This window comes from Spinacia oleracea, chromosome 1 (genome assembly GCF_020520425.1).
Source record: "Spinacia oleracea cultivar Varoflay chromosome 1, BTI_SOV_V1, whole genome shotgun sequence".
Lineage (NCBI taxonomy): Eukaryota > Viridiplantae > Streptophyta > Magnoliopsida > Caryophyllales > Amaranthaceae > Spinacia > Spinacia oleracea.
Genome location: NC_079487.1, coordinates 126,388,602 through 126,401,059, shown reverse-complemented (window position 1 = coordinate 126,401,059; position 12,458 = coordinate 126,388,602). Strand labels below are relative to the sequence as shown.

General features: G+C 35.8%; 1 protein-coding gene, 1 long non-coding RNA gene and 5 other non-coding genes across 7 annotated transcripts in view; 5 read left to right on the top strand and 2 right to left on the bottom strand.

The window, feature by feature from the left end:
* The first annotated feature begins 1,466 nt into the window (after nucleotides 1-1,466).
* Nucleotides 1,467-2,625, top strand: LOC130466202 (blue copper protein-like). The gene is made up of 2 exons (XM_056834897.1): nucleotides 1,467-1,704; nucleotides 2,231-2,625. Exons 1-2 carry the CDS (start codon nucleotides 1,533-1,535, stop codon nucleotides 2,431-2,433), a joined length of 375 nt encoding a protein of 124 aa, XP_056690875.1. The 5' UTR covers nucleotides 1,467-1,532; the 3' UTR covers nucleotides 2,434-2,625.
* Nucleotides 2,626-4,071: 1,446 nt separating this feature from the next.
* Nucleotides 4,072-4,153, top strand: TRNAS-AGA (transfer RNA serine (anticodon AGA)). The gene has a single exon. It is a non-coding gene; the product is annotated as a tRNA-Ser (tRNA).
* Nucleotides 4,154-5,156: 1,003 nt separating this feature from the next.
* On the top strand, nucleotides 5,157-5,272 carry LOC130466383 (U5 spliceosomal RNA). The gene has a single exon (XR_008926616.1). It is a non-coding gene; the product is annotated as a U5 spliceosomal RNA (small nuclear RNA).
* Nucleotides 5,273-6,437: 1,165 nt separating this feature from the next.
* On the top strand, nucleotides 6,438-6,599 carry LOC130466497 (U1 spliceosomal RNA). Its single transcript, XR_008926721.1, has one exon. It is a non-coding gene; the product is annotated as a U1 spliceosomal RNA (small nuclear RNA).
* A 2,359-nt stretch (nucleotides 6,600-8,958) lies between these two features.
* LOC130466400 (U5 spliceosomal RNA) lies at nucleotides 8,959-9,074 on the top strand. The gene has a single exon (XR_008926634.1). It is a non-coding gene; the product is annotated as a U5 spliceosomal RNA (small nuclear RNA).
* Nucleotides 9,075-9,504: 430 nt separating this feature from the next.
* LOC110782904 (uncharacterized) overlaps nucleotides 9,505-12,458 on the bottom strand; it is a 29,350-nt gene continuing 26,396 nt past the window's right edge. The window contains exons 17-18 of the long non-coding RNA XR_008918796.1: nucleotides 11,637-11,705; nucleotides 9,505-10,344 (exon numbers count right to left, since the gene is read on the bottom strand). This is a non-coding gene — a long non-coding RNA (uncharacterized lncRNA). The remainder of the gene's footprint in view (nucleotides 10,345-11,636; nucleotides 11,706-12,458) is intronic.
* Nucleotides 10,227-10,329, bottom strand: LOC130466420 (U6 spliceosomal RNA). Its single transcript, XR_008926652.1, has one exon. It is a non-coding gene; the product is annotated as a U6 spliceosomal RNA (small nuclear RNA).

Sequence of the window (12,458 nt, the reverse complement as noted above, 5' to 3'; positions counted from 1 at the left end):
ACCGCTACTTTTACCGAACACTCATGTTAGGTAGCCGCTACTTTCACAGCTAACCGTTACCCGCTACTATTGACCGCTACCCGCTACTCCAACCGTTACCCGCTGCTCAACCGCTACCCGCTACCGCTACTTTTGCCGAACATGGCCTAACAAATTAGAGAAAAAGGTTATTGAAATATTATTTTTTTTAGTTCATTCTGACCAAACTTTAATTTAGTAACTTAGCACCTACGTGTTCACGTAAGATACCAATAATACCCTTACAAAACTTGTTTAAATAATGTATAAAATGTTGGAACATTACTTGCATATCTATCAAATAAGATTTCTGAAAATATTAGCACGCATCGCGTGCATAGAATACTAGTGATGAAAATAAGTCAACATATTATTGTTTGTTACCGTATTTACACATTTGCGTGTTATATATTTTTTTTATTTTTTTTTGCAAGGTAAGAAGAAGAGTCTTACCGGGTCGGAACCCCGCACGGGTCAACCCGTCCGGGTTAGCAGGTTAGACACTTTGAGAGTGGGGGGAATAATAAGGGGAAACCCTCCCTCAAAGTGCCCCTAGTAGGGATTGATCCCCCAACCTTTTGGTTGGAAGGTGGAATCCTTTACACTAGGCCAAGACACACTTAGTTAATTTGCGTGTTATATGGTAAACACACAAATAAGTGAGAATATTTTTCAACATGTACAACACACTTTCGAGTATAATACTATAATGCAAATGCGTCATATCATACACATATGTAAGGTGTGATATCAATTGTTGATCTTTGTATGTATGTCGTGGGATGGTGTCGTGGTAGGCATTAATATAATATTACTTAACTACGATTTTTCAAAGCATTTGCACTAATTTTACAAATTTCCTATATCAAGACTATCTAGAGTTGGAAATCGAGCCATTCGAATTAAGATCGTTCATCAAGTTTATTGGTAATCAAGTTGTTAAGAAAAAAATATGTAAACTCAACCATGTTTATTTTCTAATTTGATCAAATCAATTATTTCAAATTCAAATATAATTGGTTGTGCTTCAATCATTTGAGTCAGGCCAACTTTGTCACTAGTAGCAATGTATGACATGATAGACACTTTAGCCGGTATTGTAAATGCAACTTGTGATTTTATTTCACATTCAAATTCCCTCTCAACAACGTATAAAACGACGATAGTTTACTATATCAACTAGATAGCAGGGCTAAAGGATTTATATATCATTAATCCTATTTATATATAGATTCCACATACAACGTACATATTTAGATTATATTCACTGATTACCAACAAAGTCAATGATGTTGAACGAACAACACCCAAAATGATTAATGTGATACATGTTATATATAGCCACATAATTAAACTTAGCAAAGAACAACTGGATTTAGGACAAAGTTGAACACCTCTATTTATATAAAATGTATACATAAAGTTAATTCAAAATATTCATTTTAAGAGTCACATACTCACATAACAAAACAAAACAAAAAAACCTTTTCCCTTCGCCTGTGAAAAACACCAAAATGAGCAAGGTAAATGTGCAAATAGTGTGTGGAATCTTGCTCATTTTGGTATTGATTCAATCAATTTCCGGGCATAAGGTTTACAGGGTAGGTGATAATCAAGGTTGGAATCCGAACGTTGACTTTAAGGCCTGGTCTGCTAGAAAGACGTTCCATCTGGGTGACGTTCTTGGTAATACACTTTCTTTATTTCCTTTTTCTAAAATTTTAACATAGCCAACAATCATATATATTCAAAAGATGGGAGAATAGTTCTATCAAACCAAAAGAAAACCAACAACATAATTCTAAAATCTAAATATTGTAGATTGAATAATAAACTTAACTTTTTATAAATAACAATAAACTAAGAGTTAATCGTACCTACTAAGAGTTATTTAAAAATTTCAAAAAATTATTGTATCAACTAAGAGTTAATCGTAACTAGTTGATAGGACCCTAGTAGTATATCAACTACCCACAAATATTACCCTAGTAGTATAAAAAAATATTTGATATTATTGTACGGAGTAATAAATCTATAACGAATATGGCGATTTCATCTTTCAAATGAAATTTCAAATTTCAACTATGACTTTCTTCATCCTCCAACCAACGGTCTCATAAAATATATAAGTATTTAAATTTTGTATTTATAAAGGAAGCAAAACTAATATAATGGTTGTTTATTGGATGTTGGGGGGATTTTCATGGTGCAGAATTCAATTATGGAGAAGGTTTAGAAGTGCAGGAGGTGTCAGCCAAGGTTTTCCAATCTTGTAACCACAATGGCGCCGTCATATTCGAAGATCATTCGGGGAAAACTGCCATCCCCCTTCGACGTAACGGATCTCATTACTTCATTTGTGGTGTGTTTGATTATTGTAACCATGGCATGAAACTGAACATTACAGTAAATTGATACAAATGTAACTGTGGTTCTTGTTATCACAATTTACATGTCGTTCCATCATTGTATGTTGTTACAAGTTGATCTTTAGCTTATTTCTCTTACAAAATTTTGAGATTATTGTTAGAGAAGTGGATAGTTAAACAATTGAACTCACACGATGAATGTAATATACTCCATATTAATAATTATTGTTTGGTGACATATTTTTTTTTTCTAATTTCACATGCTCTTTTACAATGGAAAACAACGAAAATCTTGTACTTTTACCTACAATGTTACAAACCTTAGCAAGAAGAAATTTGAGGAGGCCCAGTTACGGTACCCTCAAAAACTTTTGATGTGTGATAACCTAGTCTCGGAAAATTCACATGTACCTTACCTATATAAAGTATTTGTGATAAACTTTTCTCCATTTATGGTTCTAAGATTACATGACCTCTGTAATAATTATCCAAATTTTGTAAAATTCAAGTACGAATTTGACCAATTTGTAAAACTATATTTGTAACTAACTCTTTAATAAACATATTTATGCTCCATGGTGAAACTCTATCACGGATGAAAAACAACTTTTTGATAGTCCATACGATGATTTCACTTGATGTATTGATGTATAGAAATAATATTATGATTATTTGCGTCTCACCAAAAACATCGTCAATTTATTTGTGATGTACACGTAATTTTAAAAGTGTTTATTAAGTTTTTCCCTTATAATTAAATTGATAGTAATTAATAATAACATATTAATTCATATTTACGTATCATTGATAATTACTATCATCAATTAGTAACCATAAATTATTTGAATATAATAATATAATAATGATTTATTTAATATAATAATATAATCATGATTTATTTAATATAACACCAACGCAAATAATCATAATAGTACACATTTTATTTAAGGTCTTATTGGAACTTATAGGACCTTATTCAACTTATGTGAACTTATTTGGACTTATAGGAGCTGGAAAAAAAAGTCCTACAAGTTGAAGAGAACAATGCCTTACTCGAATAAGCGCAACCCTTCCTCAAAGAGAAACCTCAATTCCTAATCAATGATTATACGCTCAATTTTCTATAAGAGGTACAAATTATATGAAATTCGATTTAGAGAAGCTATATGTGCTTAAGAGGCACTCGATGTGTATAATTTATAAGGAGTTATTGCGGTCAATGTCATAGTGAAAATGTTGGCCATACATATATAGTTTAGCTTGTGACGTCCTCACTCACATGCTTTAAAATAAAAAAATCTGTACACAAACGACATTGAAAAATAGTAAGCATGGACAGTGAACGACCCTCGTGAAAATTTCTAGTATTCTCATTATTAGTTTATGCTATAGTTGTATGGTTGACAAATATTTCAAAGCAAAGAATAAAAAAAGATGGGAATAAAGGGTACGAATTACTTATTCCTCTAATGAATTTAAAATTTTAAAAACCTTTAAAGTCACTGATCGATTTTTGTTTTAAGAGTAAGACTAGCATGTCATTAAATTAATTTTCAAACAATGCACTTCGAGGCTATTGAGTAATGATGGATTGTTTACCTAAAAAAAAAGGCCTTATGATGGATTGGTATAGCGTCTTATTTATTCGTATATTTACTATAGTTTCCAACAAAGAAGCATCAAAGTGGACGTGCCGGAGTGGTTATCGGGCATGACTAGAAATCATGTGGGCTCTGCCCGCGCAGGTTCGAATCCTGCCGTCCACGCCTTTTTTGCAACCAAATTTTGGTTTGTTCTTTGTCTTAAAAGGGTATGAGCAACCCATTTACAGGAAGCAAGTGTGATCAAATTTTAAAGACCAAGAATACACAGGAGCTTGAACGCTTCAATTACAGCCCAAGACCAAGTTAGTCAATTGCACCAGACCTTCCCAATTGCCCACCTAACTTCTGGGAAAGGTTTCTAATGGGAGAGGAACATCATATGCATAACTATGAAAACACTATCTAACCTGCCATATTGTGCACAACTTTTTACACCTTCAAAATTGCAGCTGTGAATCTGTGATACACTTCCTTCTACATATTTTCCTTGAAACTCAAAGTTCCAAGACATCCCGGAATAATGAGTTTCTCACCTTGAACACGAAAAGGGTGACATTGTACCCTTAGTATCTAATCTTCTCAATAAGCAAATCCCAAAAATAACTGCTATTGGACTATCTGTAATGGAGCATACGCATACCCGGGCCACCCCCCTTAAAAGTATATAGAAGTATGCCTTTTAATAGAGAGTTTTCGGTTATCACTACGCGTTGCCAACTCATTGTCGACATCTGATGCTCTCGAATCTCCATAATATTCATTCAATCCAGAACATACTAGGTGAAGTCTTCATCTCCCACACACTTTGCTGCGTAGTATAGTAGATCCACTTTATCCAAAGTTTATGTTTCTTTTTCACTCAACATTCAGAAAAGCTTCAAAATTGCAGCTTATCCCACAATCTCAAGCGCGTCAGATATGTAAAAGAACCTTTCACTTGAAGGTCTACGATTCTAGAAACAAATTCCAAAGAAATGGGAGGCTTTCTTTTTACTCAACATCCTTTAGTTTGTGAGGAATTGTATTGTTTTGGTTTGTTGCTGAAATGGGCACTTTTGAAAGTCTTAACTATACAAGGTAGAATAGTCCCACATTGGAATAGAACCAATATCCATACTACCACTGTAATATAAATAATTAAAGCCATTTCTTGTCAAACTCACGCAGCCACGCAGTGAGCACAAAGCGAACTATTCTTTCGCCTTTTACTAAAGAATACCGTGTGCTCGCTGCATTTAGTGGCATACGTTTATTTTTGGAGGGAGTTCCTTTATAGGAGCTTCCATTAAGCTAAGTTGAACTTTTTACTTATCACTGTGATTAATATGCGTTTGTTACTACTAATTCTTTGCCAAATCCGTAGAAATTAAACAGCTTTATACTCTGTGGATGGAAAGGAACTGGGGACTCATTTATTGGTATATATTTGTGGAGTAACTCCACAAGAGTGCATTCTTCAGGTTACTCTAACGAAATGGGTGCTCATAGAGTCATAGTGCTCAACATTTTTCCTGTCCTCTCTGAGTCCTGATTGTTCACCATAAAAGTAACATAACAAACAAGATTGCCAACTTATATTCCATGATAGGATAAATTGACCTTGGTTGGCAAACAGCTCCTATACCTTCTTCACCTTGTGCTTAACCTCTGTAGCGCTTCCCTTCCATGCCAACTGCAAAGGCATTGCTGGTAGTTGTAGAATAACTTCGAACCTTGTTGTGGATTGAGTCTTAGTTTGGGTTACACATACTACCAACTTCAAGCACGTTCATGTTCAAGAAGCAAAACCCAGCTAGTTGACGGGCTTCCTACTGTCGTCCATTAACTTCTTGTGTGCCAGTATAAGATATACAAGAATATAGATGAGTCGATGCATTACAACACTAGAATTGCAACACTATCAGTGAGTATAATCAGTAGTTATCAAGAAAGTCATTCAGTTATGGACAAATGCAGTACTGAACCTACTTGGTAGAACATTAATAAGGTCAGACTCAGGCTTGCTTATTAAAAATCCCCATCAACAAGCCAGGATTACACAGGAATCATATGTCTGCAGTCTAACCCCATTCATCATCTGGACACATACTAGAGTACTTCACTAACTCCGCATATCAGTTGAAGTTTAGATACAAGCTGATGCGTCTCAGTGATGTAAACCTAATCTTCCCTAGTTTCAGAAGGCATAGAATTTCTAAACTCAAAAGTAGTGCTTTTTATACAGAATATGTTCTGTACACACCTCTTTTTATTTTTTTGTAGCTTGACCAATTATGTCTCTCTTGTCCAGTTACTCCATCTGTAGTACCAAGTTCAAAGAGTAAATACATACAAAAATTTACAGCAGTCATGTACCTGGAGGTTGACCCGTGTCCCACATCAACTAAACAAAATGAGACGTCTAAGAAAGATGGGTATAAAGTGGATATGTGTATGACTAAGCAAATTACTTACCTGGACGGGGTCAATGGGTGATCAAGAAGACTCATGGCCTAGATAGGTGACCTCCATTGCACATTAGGAGGGGTGCCTGTCTAACATCTTCCCAAGAGGAAGAGTGTACGTCATAATTTGTGATAGTGGGGGCCTGCGTTCGCGCGGCCTCTGTCCAATTTCAGTTCAATTTTAACTTTGTGAATATGCCATTTGCACAAAACTGTTAAATCCGTCCGCGTATCACCTGTACCACTTGGCTGAAGTGGCAAGGCAGGAAAATCCCTTTTATACCCGGTCTTCCTCTTTGTATGGGAACTCTACGGGGTGATTGATTGTCCCTAAAAGAGAACCAATTGTGCTCAAGTAGGACTAGGTTCACATAGTAGTCAAGCACACGATGGGCAATCGAATACTAAGGCGCAATCTTGAATATCAATATACAGAAAATCTGGGTTGTTAAAACTACCAATAAAAACATTGTAAAACTTTCTTTAGCGAAGATGGCTAATAGCAAATTTTCGACCATTTCTCCCTTTGTGCATGTCATCCTTGTGCAGGTGTTATACTAATATTTTCTTCTGTATCGTGAATGAGGAAAAATAATATAGCAAATTATACTAATATAGCAAATAAAACGTTTTCTCATACTCAGCGGAAAAATAACAAACAAAGAATCTCTTTCATTTAACTTCTCTAGGATTCCAAGTCTAACACCTATATCAGCCTCCAATGTCCATGATGGCAATTTTCTCAGGCTCTATATTCTATAAACTGAGTATACTAGTGTTAAGTTATTACGCTCCAAATGCTTAAAATAACAACGAAACCCAAATAACAAGTGTGGATATATCTTCCACAAGAAAATACTCAAAGAAACCAACATTTTCTTTGATACTCGTAACTGCTACAAAAAATAATTTGCTGTGACGATATTATTAGTATAGTTCTTTATTAAAATTAGACGTCAGCAAAGGACTTACCAGGCCAATTACACCCTGGCGCACCTAAGTATGGTGCACACATGGGAGATTTTCCCTTCATCTTCCCTCATAAGATCAAATGAGAGGAAAAACACCTTTCAATGCACCATACTTTAGGTACAACCAAACATAAGATAGGCCGTATGGTAGATATTGATTGTTGTTAGCATTAGATGTGAATTACGCACGTGACATATTACAAAAATTTCCTTCATTAATTGCTGGTCTGAGACGTCATATTCAAACCCCGTAGCTCCATGCTCCACCATCCGTTTATCCTTCTGTAAGAAAAATGAAACTTATCTTCTGTACAAAAACCAAAGAAGCTTATCCTATATTCCTATCCTTGCTATTATGTGGTTGATTTTGCTTCTATTCTGATTTTATATTACCTGGTCTTATTATTAGCTGTAGGTAATTGTAGTAGGGGTTTATAAAAGGCTAGGAAACGGCACTAACATAGTTCATCTAGCTACAACTTAATTCCCAAACATAAAGACTATTGTTATTATATATGGCTTGTGAAATGAAGGCTATTAAGTTTTATGGTGAGCTTCTTCTGTTCACTATTGCCATCAATGCGACCATAAGCAATGGTGCAGACGCCCACATTGATGAATTTCCCGCGCAACAGCAGCACCAGATACTTCCTATTTCAAATATTTTGTTTGAAGCATTCATCCCAAATGCAGCCCGGGCTGGGGGTAGTCTGACTTGCCTGGGAGAAGGCGAGCATTGCTGGACAGAATGTTGCCCGGGGTTAACTTGCAAATTTTTGGGTACAAACTCTTTTTGCGGATGGTGCCCCTCAGCTGGGGATCCATGCGGTGCACTCGATCATTGTTGTGATGGTTACTCCTGCGATGGTTTCTTCAGTGGTACTTGTCATTAAGGTAATAGTACGTACGTTAACTTGGTAAGTAATCCTATGTACGTCATTACCGGTCATAACGGACAATGATTATGCTGTTGGCTAGTTAGCTTGGTAGTCTAATATGTACTGTGATGTTGCTATAGGCAATTAGGCATCAACCATCATAATATGCACTTGTATTTCCTGTTGGCTATTCTCCTCTACTACTGTATGGAGTGAGTAATATGTTGTGTTGTATTCAAGTGTTTTTTCTGATGAATAAATAAATGTTTTGTGTTGTGATTTATTTAAATGTAATCAGTTGAATGAGTTTAAGTACTTCGTACTCTCTTTTGGGAGGAAAGGTACACCAATCGTATAGATCACTTTTTTATTTTGTGTGTTGTGAGTTTCGTGTATCATTTCAAGTGAATTTATGTTTTAAAAAGCTACAGCTTCTGGGTTCAGTTATTTCAACACAAAGATTGGACAAACTCTGGCATTAAAAGTGGAATGGTTTTACTCTTCTTATCCAAAGGGCCAAATTTAATCCACCATTAAAGTTCTTATTCAGCTAAAAACTCAAATGTACAAATAAAAAGTTCAGATACAACAACAGTCCCATATTCAACACGAAAGAATATCCAATCTAGGAATGCAATATAAATTTCTTAAGCCATTTCCAGTGTTACTCACGCAGCCATGCAGTGAACACAAAGCGAACTATTCTTTCGCCTTTTACTAAAGAATACCGTGTGTTCGCTGAATTCAGTGGCATACGTTTATTTTTGGAGGGAGTTCCTGTACAGGATCTTCCATTAATCATTGAGAGCAAAACTATAGAACTTAAAATTTAATGTGGATTGCTCGTTTACAAAGCTAGGTAATGATGCTAGCATTGCCGGAGTTTTTTTGGCTATGATTTTACGGGGGATGACGAGCAATCTGCACGGAAAGTTAAGGGGGGTCAAAAGTGGTGGTGAATTCAGATTGCAAACAAGCCATTGATAGAATAAAGGATGTTGACCTATGCAGGGACATTATGATGCGGATTACTGACTCCTCGTTGGAGTATGCTCCAAGAATTACCAACAAAGTGGCGGATAGAATGGCTAGAGTTTGTAGAACGGAGCTAATAGCTAGTTATAATCTTATTTCTTATGAACTACCCCCAGGTTTTGTTTCGGATGTCCTTTTAGAGGATAGACCTCCTTAAACTCAAGATTGTCCCCCTTTAAACTCTTTATTTATCGAAGTTCCTTGCTTGCATCTAAAAAAAACCCCATACAATATTACAATCACGAACCAAACATCCTCTGAAACTGTCCCCAGCCCTTAAATTAATTACCACGGAGTAATTAATAATTTAGCCCTTAAATTAGCATGGAGTAATTAATAATTATCACAAAACAAACTAGTTGTATCAACCGTCCTTAATTTAATTTAACACGGCCATGATCCTCATCCCTCGTGTCACAATCTGAATGTTTTAGGACCAAATTGTGCAAAGGCTGCACGTTAAGCATAACATGCACAAGTAGGGCTGGCCTGACGAAATAAGAATGGCAGGTTCAGCGACATAATACCTATAGAGGTCTACGACAAAACACAATCTTGCACTACTGGATACATTGGAGGCTTAGATTTCATTCATCATACTGATGATGAATAACTCCCCAAAAAATCAAATACGAGTATTAAACTGATGAGAAATATTTAGTTTCATACGAAAAAAATGTAACATGTATGTTTTTTCTTATGCCATGTCCTCTCATATTGGCCTTTCGTTTAGGGTATGTAAAGAAGCAGATTTCAGTTGTCTTCCAGCAAATCTTGCTACAAGTTTGAGAGAAATCACCTTCTAGCTTTCTCATATACCATGGCACATAGGACATAAGGTACCTTAATCAAGAACTGCAACAAGAACAAAAACAGTTCGGAAGAGAGAACAAGTTTTGCTGACCAAAAAAATTTGGACCATTTCTCGATTTGTGCGTGTCATCCTTGCGCAGGGGCCATGCTAATCTTCTCTGTATCGTTCCAATTTTATCAGATGTCTCCGAAGAGACAATCACCTACTGCATCTAGTTAGATATAGACAAAGAAGAAAAGTCATATTTTATACATGTGGGATAATTAGCTATATATCCATATTTTTCCTTGAGCACCATATATTCAGTGATCTTCACAGCCCAAAAGATTTCAGGTTACCATACCCAATATTTCAAGTAAATTAATCACTCATAAAAAAAACATCTAGATGCACAAGTCCACAACACATTCTGAGATTTATAGACATTAACATGAAGCTAGGAGTTTCCAACATAAAAGGGAGATCAGCAAACAACTCCTGCCATTCTAAATAGCCTGTGATGAATGACTCGGTATTTGATCTGGTTTGACCTATTTAAAGCAAAGGTGAACCAAAATTTCGAGCCAGCTCAAATACAGTACAATTTTATACGAACTAAAAGCTACAGAGAAGTTGCGTGGAGGCCTTTTCAGAAAACTAACAAGCTAATTCAGAAAGACCACATCTAAATTCAATTGGAAACTAGAAGCAAGGGTTGAATGGCTTCTTTAAACATACAGAGAAACAGGAGTTTAAAAGGAGCCTTGAAGTTTCAAAAGAAATTATTTATCACTATCTCTTTGTGCATCACTGCATCTCATGCTCGCATAAGGGGAATCAATCATTAATTGTAAAGGACTCAAACTTATTATGAAAATAAGCCCCTCGGCATTAACTGACATTGTTGTATATGACACAACACTGTGAACAAACACAGGCGAATTGAAGACAATCAAGAAATTCACTCGTGACAGGATAAGTTTCAACTGTCAACTGTTTAGTATTACAAGCCCCAAGTTTAGACTTAGTGGGATATGCCAAGTCCAGCAGTATGACAATACATGGGCGATGCTGAAATGGTGGACTTTTCTCATAAAAATAATGAAGTATTAACTTTAACATCAAGTGGCCTTGTTAGTAAAATTGATATGGAAAGAAGACAAGTACTACACTTAATCTTATAGCCAAAACAACGAGAAAGCCAAAAGGTATGGTTCGTTAATTAACAAAGAGTTGGCTACATCCATGGTTAGAGGGGGGGAATGGACTTATCCCCTAAATACACCTAGCTTATTGTAACTATGGCTACTTAAGCCTATGGCTTCTCAAGCATAAGGCTACAACCGACAAGGCATAGATCATGTGTCTTCAAAACCAAATATCTTAATTTCGTCAAATTGTAAACAAAAGGCAAATAATGCCTGCAAGCCTAGAGAAAATTACACTGAAAGATAAGAAAGAAAGGCATCATCAAACAAGCTAGGATATTATACATTAGCCCTAACCACTGCTAAGGAACCATACCTGATCTTCAGCAAAAGACTTAGCGTATCAGTTACAAGTACTACATGTATCAGTCACAGAAGCCAAAACCTACAGAAGTTCAGAGTATCCAAGTGTCAAATAATTGAAGAATTAAACTACACCAGTCCTAAGATATGTCAGTCTGCAACTAAGATTGTACAATCACAACCTTTTCTTCTCTTTTCTTTACAAACACAAATCCTAAGTACTTCTACTCAACTACTCTCAGAAAGGCCACCAAAATCAGAAGGCAAGAGCTGACCTCAGTGAATAAAATTAAGGTGATACCAAGTCTCTTCAAAAACAAAGCATAACATCTACAACCTAGAGAATTTACTGTCAGCTCAAATGTGCTAACTCTGTACAAATGAACAAACTCAACAATTCCATAAAAAATAACCACAATGACTTTATTTTCAGTAGCAAACTAAAGCATGTTCTTGATAGGTTAACAAATCAGATAATCTTACACCCCATCGAAGCGAGGAAGTTACTTTGTGACGTTTCATGATTTTGCAGTTCCATGTACTATGATCCTAACCAAGTGTGATGTACGCTAGGAGTCAAAATATGAAATTAAAGGAAGCAAAGGAAACAATACTGGGAAGCACACACAAATTCCAACGTGAAGGTCTAAATCCCTCACCAGAACCATGCACAGAATATTACTCAGGTTGGACACTCCCACAATTGGGTTTCTTGCACACCCCTTACAATGAGCTTCTAAGTTCTAAACTCCTATTTATAAAACTCCAATTCTTCCTAAGCCCTTAACTTATTACGGAGTAGGATGATAAAACTAAACAACTAACCTTCCGAGAA

Excerpts from the sequence above, each read along its gene's own strand:
- LOC130466202 (XM_056834897.1), top strand. The coding sequence starts at position 1,533 with ATGAGCAAGGTAAATGTGCAAATAGTGTGTGGAATCTTGCTCATTTTG. Across the intron at positions 1,705-2,230 it reads CCATCTGGGTGACGTTCTTG|AATTCAATTATGGAGAAGGT; the intron begins GTAATACACTTT and ends TTCATGGTGCAG.